Source organism: Rattus rattus, chromosome 2 (assembly GCF_011064425.1).
Source record: "Rattus rattus isolate New Zealand chromosome 2, Rrattus_CSIRO_v1, whole genome shotgun sequence".
NCBI classification, from domain to species: domain Eukaryota; kingdom Metazoa; phylum Chordata; class Mammalia; order Rodentia; family Muridae; genus Rattus; species Rattus rattus.
This window is the reverse complement of record NC_046155.1, coordinates 43,313,455-43,339,788: the sequence shown is the minus strand read 5'-3', so window position 1 is coordinate 43,339,788 and position 26,334 is coordinate 43,313,455. Positions and strand designations below refer to the sequence as shown.

Below are 26,334 nucleotides of genomic sequence, written 5' to 3'. Positions count from 1 at the left end.
TATTTGATTGAGTCTGTCTTGATGAACCATCCAGTACTGTAGCTGATCTGCTGCAGTATTCTCTATAGCAAGGCTGGCCAAATATTAAACCTTAGCTGGTCTAAGTACTGGCATAACACTCTGAGGTTGCTAGACCATGAAGACTTGGGAGGCTTTCAAGGAGCACCCACACTGCTGGGAGGCTTTCAAGGTGCATTGTCCTTCCTACTTTCTAGTATTGTTTCCCACAGATATCTAGGCTCTGCTGAAGTATGAAACCTTAACTAGTCAGCTGCTTCATGGATCAGCACCTGAGAGGCAGATTGCCCTACTGCCGATATTACCACACCATCTTTTCTTTTGCCTTTCTTTCTCTCTTTCTTCCTTCCTTCCTTTCTCTCTCTCTTTCTTCCTTCCTTCCTTCCTTTCTCTCTCTCTTTCTTCCTTCCTTCCTTCCTTCCTTCCTTCCTTCCTTCCTCCTTCCTTCCTTCCTTCCTTCCTTTCTTCCTTTCAGTTTATTTATTTATACAGTGTAGCTGTCTTCAGACACACTAAGAGGGCATCAGATCCCATTACAGATGTTTGTGAGCCACCATGTGGTTGCTGGGAATTGAACTCAGGACCTTTGGAAGAGCAGTCAGTGCACTTAGCTACTGAGCCATCTCTCCAGCCCTCCAACCAGACCCTTTTCAGTTCAGAGTTACATCGTGTGAAAGAGTGAAGGCGTGAACACCTTTACTGATCTGACTTTTGTTGCATATGCAATAAACTATATCTAGAAAGAGGGTGCTGTTTCCTCACTGGCCAAATGCCCTTGAAGACAGGAAGGCCTTCTCTTCGACCTCAGTCCTTATGGCCAGAGGTGTCTGAATCTGGCTACCTCTCAAATGAATGCAAGTCAACACCAAAGCCCAACATTCCGGTCCTGTCATCAGTCTCCTGTCTGCACTGCAGACTTCCTCTTGAGGTCTAGTCCATGGTACCCATGTACTCAGTGACTGTGGTAAGTTCTCAGAACATACGACGGTGTCTCAGGCTCATGCAAGCTTTACTAAGTCAGCGTGAGGCTCTCAAACTTATTACCACATAGGTTCATGCAAAGTCAAAGTCTTTTCTCTTCTTTGGTGCCATATTTACTTAATGCTGTGTCACTATGCCCTTCGCTTTAGAAAAACAAACCAGAAACTCGTCTAGGAAAGAGGGTCTGAGCGGGTGGCGGGTGGAGTAAGTCGAGTCTCCTTGGCTGTCTCAGTAGTCTCTGTGAAGTGCGTGAGGTCAGTGTAATGACCCACATTTTAGCCAGAGAGACAAACTGGGGCTCAGAGAGTTTAGGATTTTACTGAGATCAAACCATGTTTTCAGAAACCAGACGGACTTTTAATACTTAGCTGCAGATGCTAGGCATGAGATACAGTAAGCTAGCGGTCTCACTGTAGGGCCATTAAGCAGTTCTCAGGGGAGTTCCCGTGTACCTGGAGGATCGATGAGGTCACCATGGGAAGCATGGACAGAGGGAAGCGTAGGATATTGAAGAGGGTGATGGAGGTAAATGCCTTCTCCGCATTCAAAACATTGGCGCTATCCACCAGGACGTAGACAGAAAATGTGACCACAGACACCTGGGAAGAGTTAGGTCATCAGAAACTCACTACCGAAATGGTCCAGACACCTTTGTACAAAATTTCAGGGACACTGTATATCAGAGTTGAAGGAACCTTAGGGGTGATCCCAATGTCTTCCCATTACCCATAAGACGTTTGGCCCCATTAGAGGAAGAAGGATCCCTTCCAAGGTGACAGAGGCAATGACTGGATCGCTAGGATCAGAGCTTGGTCTTCCGTCCTTTCACTACCCCACATACAACTTCCCCTGTAAAGACAAGCCCCAAATCGGCTTGAAATACATATTCCTGATGAATTTCACAACCCCTCACTTGTGGCTGCGGTCACCCACAGGGTAGAACTAGAGAGTTGGAGTCGTGAAAGTGACAAGTTTGGAAGGAGGAGCAAATCCCCTGAAGTTGGGGATCTAATCTACAGACGCTTGGACTCTCCTTGGAACAGACTTTCCTTTCCAGACTACGACCTCGGTCCACACCCTTCCTCTGCTCACCAGGATTGGAGTTATCTGTAAAATGAAGATCAGCAGAGTCTGCAGCTGGCCGAACCGCAGCAAGTTCTTGAGTTCTTTCTTCCGAATGCCCTGGACTTGCTCTTGAAATGAAGGTTCCCAGGCAAAGTATTTCAGGATCTAATGGGTCAGAGAATGGCGAACTCAACATTGTCTCCTGGAAAGGCACGGGTACATACATACGGTCTGCCCTTATTTTAGGATCAGCTACCAAAAATTTGGGGGCTGGAAACCTAGATTATGAACTTTTAATAGGTTAATAGAGAGGTAGCCTGTATTTATTGTCAACCTGCTAAATGTAAAACATTTCGCATATACACTTCACTTAATTTTTTTTTAAATAAACTGTCTTGGTTTTGCCCGTTCAAATAAGGTGCCAAGACATAGAACTCCCTATGTTAAAAGTTGGAAATTTCTGGGCGAATCAAGGTGTATTAGTCACCCCACCTTTGTAGGCAACAGGAAACAGAAGCTCTGGGGAAGGGTTCGCTGACAGAGTAAAGATAAAGGAGGTGACAGATTATCCTTAGGGGTGATCCTAAGATTATCTGAGCTTGAAGAAACTGGAACAATTCCAAGGGGTCTGAGACCCATGGCTTCATGGGCACTTGTACTTCACATGCATGAGCGCGCGCACACACACACAGGGGGAGGGGAGAGGGAGGGGGCAGAAGAGGGGGAGGGGGCAGAGAGAGAGAGAGAGAGAGAGAGAGAGAGGTGTCTGTGGAGGTCAATACCTTGGGGGACCCACTTTGCTGAATGGACTTATCAATCATCTTTCCCTTCACACCCATAGGTGGGTGTGGCCCTCACCTACGTCAGAGAAGCTCCTCTTTGCAGGGGTGGTGGTTAATGCAGACACTCACAACTAATCAAAGTGCTAAGAACAAGTGAGTGCTGAGTGGTGCTCAGCCCTAACTGGTGGTTCTAAATCACCATCCTCCTACCCCCATGGCCCAGTGAGCATCACGGAAGGACGTCACATAATGTAAGGGCCAGTGATGGGGAGGGCACTGCAAAGCACTGGTTTCTATACGTGACACGGACAGTACACTCATGAACGGACAGCCGCTGTCATTATCTACTGATGGATCGTGTCAGCAGTTCCCCAGGGATAGGGAGGGCACATAGGTCTCACCCTAAGCTGAGGAGCTAGTGGTAGTTAATGGCTACTGGGGGATCAGAAGTCATTTTTCCTCAGGTGTGTGGCCAGTGATACATTTCCATAACCATGTAGCTGTGTACAAGCAAATAATCTGAGTTAAACTCAGTGGGTTATATGGTTCTTTTTTTTTTTTTTTTTAATTTTTTTTTTTTTGAGCTGGGGACCGAACCCAGGGCCTTGCGCTTCCTAGGCAAGCACTCTACCACTGAGCAAATCCCCAACCCCTATATGGTTCTTTTTTTAAAGATAGGGAATTAAGGAGGAGCTATCTAGAAGTAAGGGGTCAGAGGGAGCAGAAGGGGATAAGAGAATTGAGAATTGTGTGTGTGTGTGTGTGTGTGTGTGTGTGTGTGTGTGTAGGGTAAATATAATCAAAATTTGTTATTTATAAAATTATAAAATAAACTAATTTTTAAAAAATTTTCTATGGTAAATGTAAAAAAGAATCATTTGGGGCAAATAAATAGAAATCGAGTTTCAAGAGTATCCGGAAGGAACAGAAGAGGAAACTGGAGACCTGTAGGTAAAGGAATCAGGAGTCCTGTGGCACTCAATAGTCTGAAACCGTCACCGGTTTTATTCTTCTTCTTACCTTGATTCCACTGAGAATCTCATTCATGATTTTTAAACGTTTGTCTTTATTCTTCATATTTTGGACCTGCCAAGACACGGAAAGACAAAGCCCAAATGTACTTCTGGGAGAGAGGGCTCAGGTTTGCTGCTGATGGAGGGCCCTGAGGAAACTGGCTGCCATTTAATCTGAACTTGAGGTGTGCAGGGATGGCATTTATTTCTCTTCAACTCTCACTGTTTCCCATTCTGTTCCCTCTCTCCCTACCCTCTCTCTGACCCTTGACTATGCCGAGCTAGTTGCTACCCATACTCCTTTATCCTCTGCTCTCCTCAGCCTGTCCCATGGCTGTTGGCAAGGCTCCTTCCCTCCTGTCATTCAGAGCTTGGCTTTAGATGCCCACCTCACAGAGGACCCCTTCGACCCTCCTCATTGACAATATCTACCCACTCACGACTATGTTACAATTGGTTCTCTGTGTAGTACTCATCGGGAGCTGACTCGTTTCTTTGCTGTCTGTCTCTCCACCCTGGAAGTAGAGTACAATGCCCTCGAGATGTCTGATTTGTTGGGGTGCCCTTGGTAAGACAGTATTTGCTCTTCAATGAATACAAAAACAAGTGAGGGAATAAATCCCCTACACTAGGGAGCCTACATATGAGATTTGTGATTCTGGAAGAGGTACAACGGCGGGGTGATTGTCAAGACATAAACGGGAAGTTGAGACTACCGATGTGACTGCTTATGGGGCAGGGGGGTGGTTTATCTTGTTATTTGATGGAGAGACAGGTTTTTTTTTTAAATCACTTTTAAAGAAGCTCAGCAGAACCAGATGGAACAATTATATACTGAGTGACCAGTTAGAGGCTGAAAGGGAAGATCAAAAAGCTGGGTACTTTTGGGATGATAGAAAGTCTTCCATAACTTTGCCCTTCCCCAGCTCCCTCTGGGAATTAGTAGCAGAAGCCAGAGTTTAGATGTTAAAAAGAGACATGCCAACGGGTGACTATTCCTTTACCTGAATATTCCTGATCTTGGTAGCCAGAACTCCATTAACGGGGATTAGGAGAACCATAACCCCAACACCTGCTAAGATGGATGGTCCCAACTCTCTCCACAGGAAGAAGATGGACAAAGTAATCTGTACAACACTTGACCACACCAAGTGCATGTAGTTGGTCACATCCATTAGCTTCTGGGAATCTACAGACATCAAGTTCACCGTCTCTCCAATGGTGTACTGCTTCCTAGCCAAGTTAGATAGGGTCAATGCCTAAAGAAAAAGATTAGGATTTCAGTCAGCGGATAAGACCAAAGATGCCAGGGAACAGACGAGAACTGAGGAAATGAGACACCACAAGGATGGGTTCCATATACACATAGCTTCTCCATGGGATGATGGCCGCGGAGTCCAAACTCCAATACAGTATGGTATCTCGTTCTTGACCATCGGCTCCTCTTATTTTCCCCTTCATTAAATCCCACCCACCACATATCTCTTTGCCCCCCAAATTCTCATCTATTCTTTGTGTCAACTTAAATGCAACTTTCAAAATGACTTGCCAGTCTCCCAAACTTACAAGAGTTATTTCTTTTGTGTACCAGTACAATGTCCTGTAGTTAACTCTTTATTTACCTTAATTATAATCAACCATTGTTGCTTTGCTTTTCTCTAATTTATCAGTTGTGAGCCGTGAGGATAAGGTCTCCATTTACCCATTTCACTATTGTATCACGGGACGTTCAGTACAGGAGGGAGGAAGAAAATGAGGAAAGCAGGGATGGAAGGACAGAAGGAGGAAGACAGCATTGTAGATCCTTGCCTTGTAGACTTAACATTCGTATTGTGCTTTATTTGTATGTGTATGTGTGTGTGTGTGTGTGTATGTGTGTATATGTGTGTGTCTGTGTGTGTGTATGTGTGTGTGTGTGTGTGTGTATGTGTGTGTCTCTGTGTGTGTGTCTGTGTGTATGTGTGTGTGTGTGTGTGTGTGTGTGTGTCTGTGTGTGTGTGTGTGTGTCTGTGTGTGTGTGTGTGTGTGTGTGTGTGTGTGTGTGTGTGTGTGTGTGTGTGTGTGTGTGTGTGTGTGTGTGTCTGTGTGTGTGTGTGTGTGTGTGTGTGTCTGTGTGTGTCTGTGTGTGTGTGTGTGTGTCTGTGTGTGTGTGTGTGTGTGTGTGTGTGTGTGTGTGTCTGTGCGTGTGTCTGTGTGTATGTATGTGTGTGTATGTGTGTGTCTCTGTATGTGTATGTCTGTGTGTGTGTCTGTGTGTGTGAGTGTATATGTGTGTGTGTCTGTGTGGGTGTGTGTCTCTGTGTGTATATATGTGTGTGTCTGTGTGTGTGTGTATGTCTGTGTGTGTGTGTCTGTGTGTGTGTATGTCTGTGTGTGTGTGTGTATGTGTGTGTGTGTGTGTGTGTGTGTCTGTGTGTGTGTGTCTGTGTGTGTGTGTGTGTCTGTGTGTGTGTGTGTCTGTGTGTGTGTGTGTGTGTGTGTGTGTGTGTGTGTGTGTGTGTGTGTGTGTGTGTGTGTGTGTGTGTATGTCTGTGGTGTGTGTGTGTGTGTGTGTGGTGTGTGTGTGTGGAAGGTCACACGGTCATCAGTTTGGTGGCAGGCATCTTTACCCGCTGAGCCATCTCACCACCTCCTTGTAGGTGGTAAGTTAGTCTTCCTGTGACTGACTTGTTTCCAGCCACAGTCTTACAAGGAGGCTGTAGGCATTATGGAGGAGAACATGAGATTTTAGAATGGAGAGGGAAGCCGTGGCGCTCACACATCTGGAATACTATGCTCCCTCTCCCGCTTGCAGGTAAGTTCACATGCCTGGCTCGAGACATAGCCTTTCAGCTTCCACGTTAGACAGAGCAGGAGACTAATACTCATAGCCCTGCCCCTTACTAGGCCTTACGCACCGTCTACAGTCGGTCACACCTGTAATCGCACTCAGGAGTCTAAGGCAAGAGTACTGCTGCAAGCTTAGAGCCACCCTGGGCTACATAGGAAGCTCCAGGCCAGCCTGGACTACAATGAGATACTGTATATTGTGATTGGTTTTAGCACCAACTTGCCACAAATTAGAATAAAAAAAAAAGTAGATACTGTGTCCTAAAGGTCTGTCCTGTTGCTTTAATTGATCAATATCAGGGCTCACCAGGTAAAAACATTTGCCTCCAGACCCGATAACCTAGGGCTTGATCATCAGAACCAACACAGTGGGAGGAGAGAACCAGCTCTTGCAAGTTGTCTTCTCACCTACACACACACACACACACACACACACACACACACACACGCATATCTACCCACCCCCACATACACACATATACCTAACACGCACACATACTCATATAAACAGTCACAAAAATAAATGAATGAATGAATGATTGAATGAATGAATGAATGAATGTAATTTTAAAAACTATGTATGAGAGGATAGGTGAGCAAGGTCATCTCAAACACATGGAATACCTCTCAAACCTCGGTAATGAGAGACTGAAGTTAAAATAGGTAAACAAGTTAACATGAAGGGAAAGATTTGGTAACTGCTAAAGGTAGAAAAAAAACAACCCAGCATCTTTTTTTCTGACTTTACCTCATTTCCTGAGACTTTTTGATTTTTGTCAGGAGAGGCAAGGAGAACAAGCATCTAAGGCTTCAGGGCCGAACAGCAGACCCCGGGCAGCCTCTCCCTAGGATGCTCAGTATCAAGAACACATTTCGTGTTTTGACTTCAAAGATGCACTCAGGGAAGTCTTATAACTAATAAGAATTAAGTGTCGACGTTAGATTTCACTTCCATCCAATCTTCCTCAACCTTGGAGAAACTGCTCATGCTTATTACACGTCTTACGTTTTTATTTTTGTTTTGGCTATGCCTGACACGATCGCTTACCTTCTTATATATCGAAGACATGACGGTTGTCCGTACGCACATTCCCAACACAAAACAATGTTGAAAGTAAGACTGAAGGCAGAAAGATTGGATGAGAGTCACAGCAAACATTAGGATTGCACAGATATAGCCAAACCACACGTATGAGTTAGAGCTCTTCACGAAACCGATCAGCAACCTGCGGGAACAAAAGCAGATTAATCGATACCCACTCAGGAGGTCCCCAAGGGCTCCTCCTCCTCTGCACAACCAAAGCCTCACTCTTGCACTATCGGTGACAGAACAACCAGAATTGTCCCCGGCACATACTAAAGTCAGCCGAGAAGTGGAAAGCTCAATTAAGAAAATGCCTGCATTAAGATCAGGTTGTAGGAAAGACTGCATGGACCTTTTCTTAATTAGTGATGGATGGGGGAGGACCCGGCTGACTGGGATGGGACTGCGACTCGGCAGTGGTCCTGGGTACTGTTGGACAGCAAGCTGAACAAGCCATGAGGAGCAAGTCAATGGGCAGCACCCACTCATGGTCTCCACATCAGCATCTTCCCCAAGGCCCCTGCCCTGTTTGAGTCCCTGCTTTGACTTCTTTCAATGATGGACTACAATGTGGAAGTGTAAGTCAAGTAAACCCTTTGCTCCCCAACTTGCTTTTGGTCATGGTGTTTCATTGAAGTAATAGTAACCCTAAGACATCTAATCCCAGTATTCAGGTGCCAAGGGAGGAGAACCATGAGTTTAATGTCAGCTAGCACATCACACACACACACACACACACACACACACACACACACACCCCTACCACTGTAATGTTTCAGTTCTGTCATAGGGCGTGGCATTAGTCAAATCATTTTCAGACAGTGCAAGCTCACACCCACGTGAGGTAAAGGGCTCTCCAGTTGCCTGTTCATTTCACACAGGGACGGATTGCAAAACCTTGTCATGAGTACCCTACCCTCTAAGAAAGGGGCTGGCTTAGGAAGAGGTGGAGTTAGCCACTCTCCTGAAGCATGCCACCCACCTCTCAGATGTGGCCGAGGTCACAGGAGTTCGTTTTTAATAGCAAAGAGGCATAAGGAGCACATGGCCTCCTCTTGGGAGAGGGGGCACAGGAAAGAGAGGCTGAATCATTATCTTAGATCAGGGAAGCCGCCCTGTGCTTTTTGTGTGCTCAGAGCTAGAAAGTGGAAGAAAAGTCCACTTTTTTCAAAACGAGGAACTCAAGGAACACTCTTGCCTACGTATACAAAGGGAAGGGAAGGTAACAAAGAAAATCCTGGGAGCACAGCAAGCTCCGGGCACTCACTTCAGCAGCTGAGGATTCAGAAACACCAAAATGTCATGTATTAATTTCAATATAAATGATTTCAGGATCACTACGTGGAAGGTTTTGAAGAGAGACTTGATCAACCACGATTTGGGATAGTCTTTGGCGGTCTTCTCAGACTTCTTTTTCTTCTTTTTAGCCTCTTCCTAAGTACAAAACCGAAAAAAAAAACAAAAACAAAAACAAACAAAAAAAAACAACCGTGTTCACAGAGTTGTGCAGTACAAGGATGGTAAGACTGTGTGCTTGGAATGGCTCCAGGCTTCTTCAGCAGGGCCTACGAGCCGGCTACCCTCTCTGTAGAGTCGTAATCTTCTCCTCATCTCCTGCCCACACTCCCTGCTTCTCTCCCCTGCTTCTAACTCATAATCTCTTTCAGACTGGCGAAGCAGATGCGTAAACTAGAGAGAATGCATCACAAAGACTCATGGACAGACTTCCGGTACTCCGGAGGCTAAGGTGGGTTGTGACTTCAAGGCCAGCCTGAGCTACACGGTGAGTTCAAGGCCAGCCTTGACTACATTTTTAAAAAAAGACTTCCAAAAACCCAAGGTCTGAAGTTGTAGCTCGGCATGTAACATGGCCCCAGACCTTAGCACAACTGACTCCATGATGGCAGTACCACAATATTCAGCACAGAGACAGTACCAGCCACCAAACAGAAACAAAGACCCAATCCGTCAAGACCACCCTTCGGTCTCTTCTCTGCTACATCAATCTGCCTAACTGGCAAAGACCTTCTGCGTATTGCCCTGCCTCCATTTCTCATTTCCTGCAGGGATGCTAGAATTACAGATACTTGTACTATGGTGTCTAGCTTTTATCTAGGTATTCAAACTCAGGTTGCTAGACTCCTCGTGTGATAAGTGCTTTTAGCCACTGAGCCATCCCCCTAGCTCTTCTAATGCTGCTGCTACTATCATCATCATCATCATCATCATCATCATCATCATCATCATCATCATCATCATCATCATCATATCATCACCATCACTAGTATTTTATACTACGAAAAACTTCAAATATATTCAATAGGAGAAACAACAGTATATTATACACGGATGCATCGACCACTCAGGCCTTATTAGAACTGTGCATCCCACTAATGTACACTGCAGTGCAAATATATAGAATGGTATGAAAATGTGAGGAAAGAAAAAAAATTCAGAAACGACTCTGCTTCTTGCTGGAGACATACAGTGCATTCACACGGACACTTGAGTTAAAGTTACCAGGACGAGAACGTCTTGGCTCTGACTCTGCTTCTTGTTCAGTCCGTGTAGTGTGGCCTCAGGTTTCCGCTGGGACTTCTGCAGCCGCCTCTGGAAAGCCTGCCTGGCTTTCTGCAGGTCCTTTGTCATGGCCGCCTCAAACTTGCTGGTGACTGACCTTGTTTTAAACCCTTCATCGGTATCCCAGACATCTTCTAGTGTCAGTGGATGCTTGTAACCTTTCAGAACAGTCCTGGAATGAGAATGGTCCACAGGCTGAGTCTCTCTGGGCTACGTCAGTCTGCTTCTGTCAGAACCTATCCTCCAGATCTGAGGCAGAGGGATGAAGCATTGGACTTCTCTACTGTTCCACTGTCTACATCTCCTGGTCCTTTATTTGACAGAAGCATGGGGGGGGGGTGGAGAGCACAGAGACAAGAGAATATGCTAGAAGACAGGATGGAGAAGAGACGGAGAGAGGCTCTATTGAATCAAAAGTCCTCCTATGGCTCCTTCTCCATCAGGTACCGACCACCTCTCTACACTCTGACAGGTCCTCGAGGGAGCTCCATGATGCCCTTAGGAAATGGAGTGACCCCACCGCTGTCTTCACAGTCTATGTCTAGATCGGGCCTATCCAATTCAGGGCTGGAGAATGTGGATGGAAAACTAGCTTCACCTTTATTTGTAACAATCCATAACTGAGATCCAGCCTTTTCTCCTAATATGAGCATAACATGGTGTCTTTGTTACCAGGAGAAACTGTAGATGTTTCCATGGCCAACTCACAGTAATTGCTGCTTTCAAATTATGATTCTTATCAGATAGATAGTTAGGATATCCTTGTTGTTAGATATTTAAATTTAATGAGTTGATTTTTAAAGTATGTGCATTACTATATCTCAAATTTGCTTTCTTTAGCTTTGAATTATGTATGTATGTGCATGTATGCCTGTGTGCCTGTGTGTGTGTGTGTGTGTGTGTGTGTGTGTGTGTGTGTGTGAGAGAGAGAGAGAGAGAGAGAGAGAGAGAGAGAGAGAGAGAGAGAGAGAGAGAGAATATGCACACATGTGCCGGTGCCTGTGTAGAGTGGAGGCCTGAGATCCCACGGGAGCTGCAGTTACAGGAAGTGAGCCACTTGATGTGTGTGCTGGGCACTGAACTCAGATCCTCTGAAAGAAAAGCAAGAATCCTAGCTGTCGAGCCATCTCCCCAGCCCCACGGACTCGCTCTTTAGATATTCTGACCATGTTTATAGCCTGTGTCTAATATTTCTAAAACATTTATGGGCCTCATCAGAGGGTTCACAAACTACAAAGATATCCGTTGTACCCTCTGATAGGCCAGGCTGCTGTGTCTCCTTTCCCCTCTCCCTGGTCCACACTGCCTGCCTCCATGAACCCCTTTCTTGTCTCCTTCTGTTTCTCCCATGGAACGCTCAGAAACGATTACCTTCTAGTTTCTCCTCCTCATTCTAATGGGTCCAACAAAAGGTCTGGCTTGAACTGACCTACACATTTTAACACTCTTAGACTCTAAATCGAAGAGAAGTGGAGGCCGTGGGAGGCATTTTGTTTTAAAATTGAGTGTTGTTTTCACCTTCAAAGAAGTGAGCGTATCAGGATACAGGAACCCATAATCCGGGCACTGCTTACCTGTCATACCAACTAAATGTAATGCTACTCAGAAAGGAAGCCGTGACTGATGGAGCCTGAAAAATAAAATCATCAAGAAGTGAGTCGGTTGGAAATAAGAACTCTGTGGGACTCTAAAATTAGACACTGACTTCCTAGACCTGGCGTTAGAAGCTCAGCTATTATCCGGGTGCCGGCTGGTCAGTGTGCTTACCCCGAGGCTCTAACACCAGACATTCTGGCATAGATCTGAGAGTTAATCGTCTGTGCTGCACACTTACAGGCGACTATGGAAGTCAGTATTCCTACATGGTCAGCATTCTGTTGGTTTATACATAAAACATTCGAGACTACAGGTGGAGTATCTCTTCTCTGCAATTTGGGACCGAGAATGTTTCTGGTTTTGAAGTTTTTTCCAATTTGCATTTTTAATATTGTACAGTCTTTGTTTTGAAAATTTTCAAATCTGGGGGAAATTTGGATGTTAGAGTTTTGGGTCAGTGATATCCAATCTACCCTTATCATGAGACCTCCATGAAACCCAGACATCTCCAAGGTTCTGCTTGGGCATCCTTCAATGAAATAATATAGGGAATTAGTGTATGGAGAGTCTCACTTGTGTTGAGTCACTTGGTCCTGAAAAGGCTGTAAGAATCAGGAGGACAATCTGGAAACCGTAGGAGACGAAGAACAGGTAGGAGTAGGCCACGTTGGACTTGCTGTCCTGTGGGTGCAAGATAGGCAAACAATCAAACAAAGAAACAAAAAACCAGAGTCTTTTATCATAATCGGGCTTACGGCTGAAGGCCCTCACTAAGCCCTTTGGCATGACTCTATCCCCAAACTAAGACTGCTTGAGGCTGTGCTGTCTGACCTCTATTGGCTACCAGAGGGTCTGGAACAAGAATCGTTGTAGGTAAGGAATCTCCCTTTCCCCCTTACCTTCAGGAGTGCTCGTATCAGAGTCTGAAACTGGAATACGCCACATAAGACCGAGAGAATCCAGAACAGAGACAGGAACCAAGAGTTCTTTTGTACACACCATTGCCTGCTGTGCTGGACTGCCAAAACCAGGAGCTAGAGGAAAACGTAAAACTCTGAAGAGCAGTGTCGCCACCAAGGGCAGAGAAAGACGGCCGCCAGGGAACACCGGGGAAATGGGAGCTGAAGGAGGGGACTGTGGAAGCTAACTTGGCCAGGCAGAGAAGACATGAATGTCCAATTTACGTTTCTTCCCTGATGCTATTAAACCCTCCCTTGATTCATCTCTACACTTGGGTGCAGAGTTAGCAAGAAAGCAGAGAGTTGCTGTTGACTTTAAGTGGGGTTACTTTGAGAGTTATGAAAACCTTTTCAGGACAGAAGGAAATTAGTATCAGGCAGTGGTCGGGCTGGGGAGGAAAATGCTAACAAATAGGTACTGATTAACTATATCTTAATTCTATAATATTGATCTAAAAGACTAACTTTTCAAAACCTCATACCTTGTCTTCTATCATTTCACTGGAAGATGTTGGTTCTCATATCTAGTACTGTGCTAGCAAACCACTACTCTGGAGGGAGAAAATTTGTAGCAGTTGTCAACTGCCCTGGTGTAAACAATGCAGCTATGGTAGGTTTCAATCTCCAACATAATGTCACTGAAAAGAAGAGTTGGGAAAAGACTGGCCTCATCGTCGTCTCTGTGCCAGCCAACTCCAGGACGCCACTGCCAGAGCAGACCAAGGTTCCCGGGGAAGAGTGCCAGCTCACGTTACAGATGAAGGCACAGCAATGGGAGGTCAAGGTTGTGTGACAACAAAAAACATCAAAGGCTCTCATTTTTTGAGAAAGTTTGTAAATCCAAACAGTTCTGTGTCAGCTTCCTTGTTTAATATGATAGCAACTATTTTTTTAGTTTACAAATAGCTTTAAAAAATACTTTATGTTCCTCTACCCAAATAAAGGATGCTTTTAGTAAAAATATAGCTTCGTTTTCTTCCTCTTCCCCTTCCTCTTCCTCCTCTTCCTCCTCTTCCTCCTCTTCCTCCCCCTCTTCCTCCTCCTCTCCCTCTTCCTCCTCCTCTTTTCCTTCTCTCTCTTTTGAGAAGGGCTGAAGTAGAATGTCCCCGTCCCCACCGGGGGTTACAGGTGTGCACGACCACACTTGGTTTAACGCTTTCTGATACCAAACTTATATACAGCTTTAGACCTAGTGATCTGATTAGCCAGATAGTAAAAAATAATATTTATGCCATTTAAAAATTATTTTACATCATGAAACTCAGATCTCATCTGTAGCCCTTAGATGGCAAATAAGAGAAGGTTCGTCCTATAGATTAGAAACAAGAAAAAAATTGTTTCACTCTTTTAGAACTGAGCCACATTTCTCTGTAAATTCTTGTAAAAGACAGGTGAAACTGGACTTAATTCAATACCCAAAGAGTACGCTTCAGCTGTTTATGGATTACGAGAATTAAATACGGTAGAGGTGGTACTGGACCTTACCCATGTGCACAGGTAGAGGATTGGATTCGTATATCTGACAGGAGGAACTGTGGCTTGTCCAGTATCTTCTGTGAGCGCAAGAGACAGGTCTATGGCTGCTAAAATAAGAAGAAACACGACGAACACCTGAGAAGAGACAAGACGACTGTTAGGGGCGTGTCGCTGTTTCTAAGGCTCTTGGAACCTCTTGGAAGGAAGTGATGGATTTGGACGACACAGTGATTCAAACAACACACCTGACAAACATTCCTAGTGTAAAGAGCTGTGCACGGTTCAAGTATGGATAAAGTCCAACCATGATAACCATGATCCCAGCACATGGGCAACGGAGGGAGCAAGATGAGTTCAAAGCTAGGCCGGGCTACAGAGTGAGAACTTGGCTGAAAGTCAGCCGCAATAGGCATTTTTGCTGTGATGATTTTAGAGGCGCGTCGGTGATGTTTCGCTGCTGTCACTCCTTTCTTCATGAACTTCCCGGCACCACTAAAATGACTCGCAACTATAAAGGCAACTCTAGCTGCACTGGATGTGATGCCCCCTTCTGGCCTCTGCAGCTACCTGCAGCTTATGGCGCACACACAGAGACATGTATGCCCATTAAATAAATAAATAAATAAATAAATAAATAAATAAATAAATAAATACATGCCCTGAGAAGAAAAAAAAAAGAAAGTGGTAAAAGTAATCATGTATGGCTCCTGTTACAAGGCCATAGAAAGCCACACTGATGCGTTGTCTCTCAGGCCTCAAGAAGCCTCCTAACCCTGTCATGAGGACATTTGGAGGGCTCTAGGGAAACGTCCACTCGGTTAGGAAATGAGCCAGTAAGAAGCTGAGGACTTCTGCTAAAACGTACGTGGATGAACATCTTAGAAGCAGATCTTCCAGCCAAGGAGCTCATGAGAGAGACCTTAAAGCAGAGTCTAGCCAAGTGGTGCAAAGATTCCTATTCTATAGGAAATATAAGGTAAACGAGTTTCTTCTTGGAGGAACCTGTTCAATAAAGAATATTTTCTAATTTTAAAAAAATAAGAGAAGAGTATTTGTGTTAAAGATAAATGAAGAGGGAGCTGGGGAGAGATAGTTCAGTCGGTGAGGTGCTTGCTACCCCTCGTGTGAACTCGAGTTCTTTACTCACGTGGAAAAGCTAGGCAGAGACAGCCATGATGGCGCAAGTCTTTAATCCCAGCCATGATGGCGCACGTCTTTAATCCCAGCACTAAGGAGGCAGAGGCAGGTGGATCTCTATGAGTTAGAGGCCAGCCTGGTCTACAGAGTGAGTTCCAGGACAGCCAGAACTACATAGAGGCCATGTGTGTGTGTGTGCATGTGGTGTGTGTGTGTGTGTATGCGTGTGCGTGTACACATGCCTAATAGTACATGCCTGTAATCCCAGCTCTGGGAATGCAGAAATAGAAGGTTTCCTGGAGTTTGCCAGGGAGTCAGCTTAGCCTAACGGGCAAGCCCCATGTCCCAGTGAGAGATTCTTTCTGAAAATAAAGCAAGGAGGATGGCTCAAGAATAACCCTAGAGGTTGACCTTTGATCTCCACATGCACACTCATACATGTATGTGCACCATATCAACATGAACATGTATGCACAATGGCACTCATGCACACACACATTCACATCACACACACATCACACATATACATCACACACACTGGCACACACACAACACTCACACACTCATACATCACACACACACTCATACATCACACACTCATACATCACACACACACACACACACACACACACACACACACACACACGCACACACACACTATTCTTTAAGCTGTTAAACTTGGAGGCGACTTCCTGCACAGAAACAGAAAGCTGTACACTAAGTTTCAAAGGAGAACTGAAGCCGGAAAGGAGCCTCTAATCTCAGCACCCAGAAACAGAAGAAGGATGACGGAGTCTCAGGACAGCCTGGGCTACAGAGTGAGCACCAGACCAACTAGGGCTGCATTCCAAGATCCTATTTTCTTTTTTTTTTTTTTTTAAAGAAATCCCTTTCAACTGTTTGATGCCCCTCTCTTTCTTTGGTTATGGGCTCTTGCCTTGACATCATAGAATCTTTGAAGTTGATATTGCAAGCAACTGCAATGATTTTACCTCAGGATGTCCTCGTGCCCTGCCCCCAATTTTTTCCTATGAACCCATAAAACATTATCCACATTGTACTAAAGATCCACCTAGCCAACTACGGGAAAATTATATTTTGGGAAAGTTACACTAGTATCCTCGTCTCCAAACGAGGACCTTTTGTACTACAATCTTCACTTCCACCATCCTTCCTACCTCCCGCGTATATACGAAAAGTTAATTGTGGTCTTATTTTTAATAGTGAAGTGTGTGTGTGTGTGTGTGTGTGTGTGTGTGTGTGTGTGTGTGTTTATACATACACAAGTGCAAAGCACAAATGTAGGAGTGCATTCATCACTTGTAAAAGTAACTTTTGTTTGCCTTTAATTGTGGTCTTGGAGGCTCACTGCCTCTGTCAGCTAAATTTGGCCTAGTCCTGGAAGCTTCTAGCCTCCATACAATCTTCTCTAAGTCTAGAATGTTTTCAGCTTCTGAGGCTTAAGGCTTGTGATGGTTTGAATTTGCTTGGCCCAGGGAGTGACACTACTAGGAGGGGTGGCCTTGTTGGAGTAGGTGTGTCACTGTGGACGTGGGCTTTAAGATCCTCATTCTAGCTGTCTGGAAGCCAGTCTTCTCCTGTTTGCCCTGGGAACAAGATGTAGAGCTCTCAGTACCTTGATGATAATGGACTGAAACTCAGAACCTGAAAGCCAGCCCCAGTTAAATGTTGTCCTTTATAAGAATTGCATTGGTCATGGTGTCTCTTAACAACAATGAAACCCTAACTAAGACAGACAGATAAATAGCAGAGAGACCCAAGCCCAAAATGCACCTTAAAAAGGTGGCATTGAGAGACAGCCAGAGGGCCTCATGGTAAAGGGCGCCGGGTGCAACCATGTGAGCAAGTATGTGATGGAGAGATGGGAGAGAAAGAGAAGCAGAGAAAGCTGTTGGTGCTCCGTAAATAAAAGCAGAACTGGAGATGTGATCGTGTTGAGGAACAGCCTGATGTGAGAGTCCTGTACTGCCACCTGACCCACCCGTGGCTGTCTGAGTCCGTGGCCTTAAGGCAGCAGGGATCTTTGTAGCACATGTTACCACCAAAGGGCATTCAGACAGCAGTCTGAAACCAGATTGATGTCCTAGGGTCACGCTGAGCTGACCCTGCCCCTCACCTGGGTAGCTCTGGAGAGCTGGTGGTTATGAGCATGGGAGAGCTGGCCCTGCCCCTCACCTGGGCAGCAAGGGACAGCTGGCCTTGATAGTGTGGATATGGACGAGCTGGCCCAAGGTGGTGTGGGCACAGGAAAGCTGGTGCGTTGACTACCTCAGCTACCACCCAGACCCAGGGCTTTGAGCTGGCCCACCCCAACATGCAACCTATCTGTGAGCTGCTGGAGCACCTGAAGGGGCGGGACCTGCAGAAAGGGGCGGGTCCTGCGGAAAGGGGCGGGTCCTGCAGAAAGGGGCGGGTCCTGCAGAACCGAAGATTTAGGATCTCCATGACTCAGGGGACAACAGGCTATCTGAGAGGAGTCCTGGTGAGAGTTCAGTATTGATGGTGTAGCAGACGTCACCGGCCTTGAACCAGATCAATGACTCATTGCAATCAACGTTTACAAATAAAGGACTAAAGGGTATCCTGTGTGACACGCTGCAGCTCCCACAGCAAGGATTTTTTTTTCTGCTGTGTATTTTGTTTCTTAATTTATTTTGGGGGCTGGGGAAGTTACGGAGGTAGAGGGCGAAGAGGGAAGGACTGGAAAATGCGCGGAATCGGGGTACATAATGGGAAATTCACACAAAGTCAACAAAAACAATGTTTAAAAATAGCAGCACTGAATCTAAGCGAAACCTCACTGTTGCTATGTGGGTATCTCTTCCTGTCCTACTAGGGCCCCCTTACACCTCATTTCTTGAAGCCTACAGTGTGAGCTCACCTTATGGATGCTAAGCCCTTTGGAAATAAAGCCGTCTCAAATTTTCTTGTTTTACCTCAATCCATTTCCTATTGGAACTCTGGTGGAGTTGCTTACTAAAAGCTACCCTAGTCCTCTCGACAGCACCCCCATATTGTGACATACACTCTACTTATCAGAACCACATACTCCGTGGAACCAGAACTTCATGAGGGAGCCAAAACCCTTCTCCAACTTCGAGAGGTAAGTTAAAACCCGTCATGGTGGTCCTTGATCTTGTGACTGCTTCAGCCATGGGCAACGTGCCTCAGTTCTAAGCCAAAAGTAAGTAGAGATAGTGGTTAGTTAAAGTCCCTATTGCTGGGGTTGGGGATTTAGCTCAGTGGTAGAGCGCTTGCCCTAGCAAGCACAAGGCCCTGGGTTCGGTTCTTAGCTCCAAAAAAAAAAAAAAAAAAAAAAAAAAAAGGACAAAATAACAAAAAGTTCCTATTGCTGAGACAAAATGCAATGAGACCATGACCAAAAGCAACTTGGGGATGAAAGGGTTTATTTGGCTTACACTTCCAAGTCACTGTCCATCACTGAAGGAAGCCAGGACAGGAACTCAAGCAGGACAGAAGCCTCGAGCCAAGAGCTGATACAGAGGCCGTGGAAGGATACTGCCTGCTGGCTTGCTCAGCCTGCTCTCTTATAGAACCCAGGACCACCAGTCCAGTGACGGCACCTCCCCCACTAGGCTGGGCACTCCCCATTCAATCACTAATTAAGAAAATTCCCTAAAGGCTTGCCTACAGCTGAATCTTATGAAGGGATTTTCTTAATAATGGCTTCCTCTTCTCCAGTGACTCTAGCTGTATCAAGTTGACAGAAACCTAGCCAGCACAGGTAGTTTGCTGGGGGATTCTGAGAAAGGTTTTCTTCACTGATCAAAGCGCTGTCTGTAGCCATAGCTCAAAGAACTCTTACAACAAAAGACCCAGCCTCATTTTTAAAGGGTCGGACAGGCATTTCTCCAAAGGAGTTAGGCAGACAGAAGGGAGCGTATGAAAAGATGTGCAGCATCCTTAGTCATTAGGGAAATCCAAATGAACACTACAGAAAGGAGGTTGCCCCAGCAGGTAGCAGCATGCACTATTTGAGCATAAGGACCTGGGTTCAAATTCAAACATAGGTAAAAAGCCAAGCATGGCCCCAGGGCATTGTGGGCCTGCAAGTCCATTGCTGATGGGAGGAGGAGCTTAAGGATTGCTCAGGGCTTCTGGCTGTCAGTCTAGCTCCTGCTACTAGAAGAGACCATTCTCAAGGGAGTGGAGTCACAAGAGACCCAGTCATTCTATTTCTAAGTACGTACCTAAAAAATTGGAAGTCTATGCCCACTAAAAACATAATGTACATGTATGTTCCTAACAGGGTCGTTTAATATAGACAGAGGTGAAAATAATCCAAGTGCTTATCAACTGATGAGTAGATAAGACAAAATGTGGTCTAGCCATATAGTATTTTTCAGTGGTGAATGAATGAAATGTTGATATATAACATGGATAAATTTGCGTTCTATGAAAGAAGCCACATACAAAGGGGCACATAGTGTAAGTCTCATAGATATACAATTACATTTACATATGAAATAGCCAAATCAAGTACATTTAGAGACCGGAAGTAGATGTGTTGTTGCCACGGGCTAGGACAGGAGATAGCAGGAAGAAACTGCTTAAGTTTCTGTGCGGGGTGGTAAAGAGGTTGTACCATACTAGCAACGGATAGTAATCTTGTATTAGCTATAAGAAAACGAAGTTTAATACTAATTCATGCTTCATCATAGATAAACCTAAAACTACTTTGCTAAGTAAACTATTAGATACTAATGTATGAATGTGTATATATATATATATATATATTCATATTTTAAATGTGCTGAGTAGGAAAATTCTGTAGACAGAAAACAGGTTAGTGGTTGTAGGTTGATGTCGTTCTGCAGGTGAAGGCAGACACAAGATAAAACAACGCCTGTCATTGGACGAGAAGGAGAGGGAGAGGCAGGAAAGGGAGAGACAACATGGAGGCAGACGTAAATGATCTCACCATGCATCTCTACGTAGACACAGGTTGTAATGAATATTTTTTTTTCTTTTCTTTTCTTTTTTTCGGAGCTGGGGACCGAACCCAGGGCCTTGTGCTTGCTAGGCAAGCGCTCTACCCCTGAGCTAAATCCCCAACCCTTGACTATTTCTTAAGGGACGGATTTCTGTAGGCCACTTTATCTCATCTCAGTGGGCGGTTTATATCCTTATCCATTGGTTGTGAGTTTATTGTGTGGATGTATCGTGGAATGAGAATTTAACATATAAATCTGATTGTTGAGTCGCAGTTTGTTGAGTCTTGATCTTACCGGGTAGCTGGAACAAGAGAGTTCGCTGCTAGCAGAGAGACGCCGGGAGAGATACTAACCAGAGATAAATTATGGTTGGTTCCGTATGGCCCCACGGGTGCCGTAACTAACTCTAGGGAGCAGTGTGGCAAGGAGCCACTCTGGAACGGCTCGCCGACCGCCTGGGTCCGAGCGTACTTGGGGCAGCGCGGAGCCGCTGAGATAAAGATACCCCGCGGTGCCTTGTGGCCCTACCGTGCCAGCGCTAGAGCAGGTTAAAAGGTTCAGCCATCTTTTAATATTTACCGCAACAAGTAGTTACTGGGGACTTGGGTGAAATGGGACCGGAGAAGAAATGGATGATTATTGCTTGGGTTCAGGGTTGGGTTTAGAGTTGTGAATCGTCCTGGAATTAGACAGTACTGGTGCTCACATAAATTTGAAAGTATTCTAAAAGCCATAGACTTTCACACCTTAACTATTGACTTTTACAGCACGTGAGCTATGGTATCACTAATGTTTTTGTAAACAATGCACAAGAGTGCCTGGCACCTTTGTTTGCCTCTGGATACAGACTTGACGGTTTTCATGGAGCAATTACAGTCATACACTAGCTTAAGTGATGGGCTTGATGTGCTGAGATTACAAGAGGACATATAAAAGCCATCAGCCACCCGTTGGCATTTCGGTGCCTCTTGTCACATATAATAACAAATTGCTTAATGACTACTTCAACAGAAATGATGCGGCGGAAGTCTTAACTGGTACACGCGCACTCTTTGTAGTCAACTCCGATAGTACTTTAGTCAGCGTTTCGGCACCGTGACACAGTATCTAGCACAAGCGTCTTACACTGCGAACGGTTTATCTTGGTTCATGCTTTTAGTTCATACTCATTTATTTTGGCTGTAGCAGCACAGACCAGGCGGTAGAAGCACCTGGTAGGGGGTTGGGGATTTAGCTCAGTGGTAGAGCCCTTGCCTAGCAAGCGAAAGGCCCTGGGTTCGGTCCCCAGGTCCAAAAAAAAAAAGAAAAGAAGAAAAAAAAAAGAAGCAAAGAGGAAAGAGGAAAGGCCAACATGCCTGTGTCTCCCTCAAGAGAGAGATGTTAGCCATTCCTCTAGGCTCACTCCACAGCGATATAGCACCAGCTTGTGTCTCTGCTCGCCAGGGAGCCAAGAGCCAGGCTTATAAGGGTCAGCCTCTCTCTCTCTCTCTCTCTCTCTCTCTCTCTCTCTCTCTCTCTCTCTCTCTCTCTCTCTCCCTTTCTCCTTCTCCCTCCCTCCCTCCTTCCCTCCCTCCCTCCTTCCCTTCATGTTCCCAGCCAGTCTCTGCCTCTTCCTACCTTCATTCCTCTCTCCTATCTCTTTCTGTCCTTCTCTATCCCCCTCCTTTCTCAGCCTCTACCTCTTCTCCAGGTCCCCACCAATCAACCTTGTTCATACCAGGTCTGTCGCATGACTTGACTGTTCAGGGAGACACCTTGGCAGGCCCACCAAGGTGCTCCCTCTCACTGCAGCATACCGCATTTATAAAATACAACAATAGCTGGTTCTGTTATACCACCTGATCCTTCTTTCCTTATGCCTGCTCCATGACTGTGGATTCTACTAAACATATCAACCACTAATGTAAGAGCAGAGCTTTCTAGTGCATGTGAATGCTATCCTGTGCAGGCCTAGAACTGGGTAGTAGCACTAGTGGTAACCAGAGAAAATTCATTCCAATTTCTATGCGTGGGGTAAAGAGATACAGTCTAAGCTGTTTCTCACCTCCGCACCCCCAGGGGAACTGGCGAGGGGACCAGACAGTTGTCCAGGACTCAACCCAATGCCAGGCTTCATGTCAGGGAGAGGTAAACTGTGGAAGTCAACACACAAAAAAGGAGAGGTCTGCTCCAGCTAACTCTGTTAATATATACTTTTACTTACTCAAAGATGCAAATGAATTGCTAGGAAATAGAGAAAAAACGACAGTAAACTAATAAGATGGACAAGATAATTAAATAAAACAATTGATTACAGGATCAAACACATAAAAATCGTAAGTGAAGAGAGTTTTAAAATTAATATTCTCAGACATACCTGAGAAGACATTGTATCTTTTAAACAGTAGGCTTTTAAAGAAAAAAGAGGACACTCAGAAATTAAGAAAAGTTCTTTATAATTTACGAATTATTAAAGTAAAGATTCTTAGGACAAATGAGAGAAATCATTGAGAAAATATACTAGCACATTGAGGAACAGAGAAAAATATTTTAAAAGAAGGGAGAGAATGTGTGTGTGTGTGTGAAAGAGGGGGGGGAGAAGTAGAGAGGGAGGGAGGGAGGGAGAAGAGAGAGAGAGACAGAGACAGAGACAGAGACAGAGAAAGAGAGGAAGAAAGAGAATTTGGGGAGGAAAATCCACTAATGTCACAATCTGTCTGAAAGACACTATGAAGACACACAATTTCAAAGTTAGAAGAAAGGAAATAAAGACCATGGCAATTTCCCATTAGAAAGCTTCAGGCTGAGTGTGGTAAAGACCTATGAAGGCAGGCTCTTGGGAGATGTCAGTATACAAAGAATCAAGAGCACCTGGCAAGGAATAAGTAGGGCAAGACTCTGAGGGAAACTGTAACAAAATTGCCAGCTAAAAAGATCATTGTGGATCGGGAATTCCATAAGCAGCAGGTATTCTGTAGCAGCCAGAGTGAGCAGATCCCGCACGTGGGGAATGATAGAAAATGTTCCTTTTTCAAGTTTTACCTCAACATGAGTGCCTTTAAGATACAAAGATTGAGGAGCTCTAAGGTCATCCTAAAAGGTTCATCTGATGATGTTCTCCTGAAGAGGGAGAACCTAGGAAATCTGACAACATTAGTCCTCTACCACTTTTCCAAAAGAACATCAGGAGATGGAGTTTACAGTTAAGCATGAAAGCAACAAGTAGGGAAAAAAATGTTTTGGAGAAAAACAAAATCCAACCCAGGAAGACTGAAAGTGTGAGAAGAACCGACAGGTCAGAGCTCGAAGGCTTGAGTGAGCCTTTGTGATCGGCCGCAACGGGGCAGCTCTGACTGTCACCTCCTTCTCCCCAGCCGCTGCCACAGACCACAGCCATATCTGTGAGAGAGACACATCATTTATAACTCGACAGATGGAAAATATACATGGAAGCACATCACTGGCAGATATAGATGAAACCATCAAAGTGGCCATCGCGGAGGCCTCTGCAGAATAGGACTTCAGAGTAGAAGGATGAAGAAAAAACATGTTTTCTTGTTTGTCTCTTAAAAGTCGATGGTAAAGTAAGACAGTGTCACTCTGATCCCAGAGTGACATCATTATCAGTAGATTTGGTTTTCTTGCTGTTTCTCTGGAGCCTCCACACTGCCTACAATAACCACATTATATCCTCAGAAAGAAACATGTACACGGTTCAGTGTGCAGCAGAAAAACGCAGCCGTTTAATGGTTCACTAGGTCCTCAGTATTCTCTGCTCCAATTTATGAATTATTAGAAATCAGACGAGGACTTTCCAAAACTCAAGGTTATTAATTTAATTGTGTTTCTCCCTTTGCTTTCCTTACTCCAAACCCTTCTATATTCTCTTCCTCTCTCTCCTTCAAATTTAGGGTCTCGTTTTTTCGTTAATCGCTATGGCACGCCTTTATGTATTTATGTATACATATATAATCCTAAACATAACCTGTTAAGTCCATGTCGTGTTACTTCTGTGTATGTAAAATACAACTTTCCATAAAACAATGCATCTTTTTGGCATTGAAGAGACTACACGTATTTAATTCTTCCCCCTCTGCAAGACCCTTCTTTCTCAGAGCTCTGCGAATGACAGATGCTTCAGCCAGATCTGCCTTATCTCTGAGCCTACTTCCACACTCCCTTGACAGACAGGGGGACAACTTCTTTTAGGTCCAGCATTCTCAGGGGTCACCTTCCTCAGAAGCCTGCATCCTATGACACAGCATTCTTACCGGATCCCCACCCCCAACCCCCACCCCCGTATACTTAGCTAAACCCTTCCACCCTGGAATAAACTCCATTCTCTTATCTCAGTCTTATTAACTCTTCAGGTCACGTTGGACAAAGTTTTATCTTATCCTTCTGCAATTATGCCCATATCTCACTGGTTTGACCTCAAGCTTGTTTTTCTGTACCTCTTGCTCTGACTTTAGCATTTCCACAGCCATCAAATATTTGTTTTTAAATTCAATCTGCTTCATTGCCTCCTGTTTTCTTCCCTGAAGCTGACTCTTTAAACCAACCTAGAAAGTCAGTTGTTACATGTTGCTCAAGCAGATTGACTAAATCCAGATGAGATAATGCGTTACTAAAGGGCAAACCGTAGAGCGAGCCAACTCAGGTGGTGATGAAAGGGGGCGTGGCGGGGGAGTCCAAAGGCAGGGAAAAGAGGCTGAGAAGAAAAATGGCCAGATGGAGATTTTCACAGAAAAATGAACTTAGGATGGATTATGCTTCTACTGTTTGAGAGAAAGAAGCAATCCTTTTGAAGGTTTTAAGAAGTTAAACCTATGCCTACACCTTCAGAAGAGGGGCCAAAAACTTAAAACACACTTTAAGTGGGTCTCAGACAGGAGTAGATTAGAGCTGCCTGGGAGGGAATTAGACATTGATTTTTATTCTCTGTAGAAACTTGTACTTTCAACTTAAACACGTTTAAACAGTGTTAGTTTTCTATATCGTCATAAAGTGGAATAATATTTGGCCATAAAAAGGAAATTAGACACTAAATACATTATGAAGATGTAGCTTAAAAACAGTATGCTAAGAGAAGCCAGGCCTGAAAGATCGCATACCCATGGTTCCCTTCGTGTATCAGAGACAACGAGGAAATTAGTTTTGCTGAGAGTTAAGAGAAACAGAGGGTTTCTTTCTCCTCAAATGACTAGAACTGTTATAAGGTGGACCACGGTGATGACTGTACAAATCTATGGATATTAAAGTCCGCCCTCGACTGTATTTTTTTTAAAGATTTATTTATTCATTTATTATATATAAGTACACTGTAGCTGTCTTCAGATACACCAGAAGAGGGCATCAGATCCCATTACAGATGGTTGTGAGCCACCATGTGGTTGCTGGGAATTGAACTCAGGACCTCTGCTCTTAACCGCTGAGTCATCTCTCCAGCCCCTCGACTGTATTTAAATGGGAAAATTATATGGTATGTGAATCATATTTCAAAAAGTGGCTTTTTGAAACTTACAGACCTTAGTAGGATTGGAGTCTGAATTGCACACTGCCCACTCCCTCCTTGGAAACTCAAGAAAAATGGAGGAAACCTCCTGAATTAACTGACAATAACTAAAAAGGTATAAAAGCATGAAGCCAGATGTTGTCCAACACATGCTTGACTCAGTGCTTTGTCCTGTGCTGGGCACCTAAACCGACAAAGGAGACAGTAACCCAGCCTAAGTTCTCAAAGAACATTCTTTTCCTTTGAAAGTTTGACAAAAACCCACTCCCAGCCACCAGCCCCAGCCAACACCTCCTGCCTCCAGCTCCCTGCCCAGCCCCCAGCTTTCACCCATTAGCTCCCAG

General features: G+C 44.8%; 1 protein-coding gene across 1 annotated transcript in view; it reads right to left on the bottom strand.

The window, feature by feature from the left end:
* Positions 1–26,334, bottom strand: part of Abcc2 (ATP binding cassette subfamily C member 2) — a 56,191-nt gene that overhangs the window by 26,324 nt on the left and 3,533 nt on the right. Inside the window, exons 3-13 of the mRNA XM_032892024.1 lie at positions 14,393–14,518; positions 12,848–12,982; positions 12,522–12,629; positions 11,927–11,982; positions 10,293–10,524; positions 9,040–9,206; positions 7,737–7,914; positions 4,864–5,118; positions 3,867–3,932; positions 2,092–2,229; positions 1,452–1,598 (exon numbers count right to left, since the gene is read on the bottom strand). Coding sequence (XP_032747915.1) covers positions 1,452–1,598; positions 2,092–2,229; positions 3,867–3,932; positions 4,864–5,118; positions 7,737–7,914; positions 9,040–9,206; positions 10,293–10,524; positions 11,927–11,982; positions 12,522–12,629; positions 12,848–12,982; positions 14,393–14,518 — 1,608 coding nt within the window. The remainder of the gene's footprint in view (positions 1–1,451; positions 1,599–2,091; positions 2,230–3,866; positions 3,933–4,863; positions 5,119–7,736; positions 7,915–9,039; positions 9,207–10,292; positions 10,525–11,926; positions 11,983–12,521; positions 12,630–12,847; positions 12,983–14,392; positions 14,519–26,334) is intronic.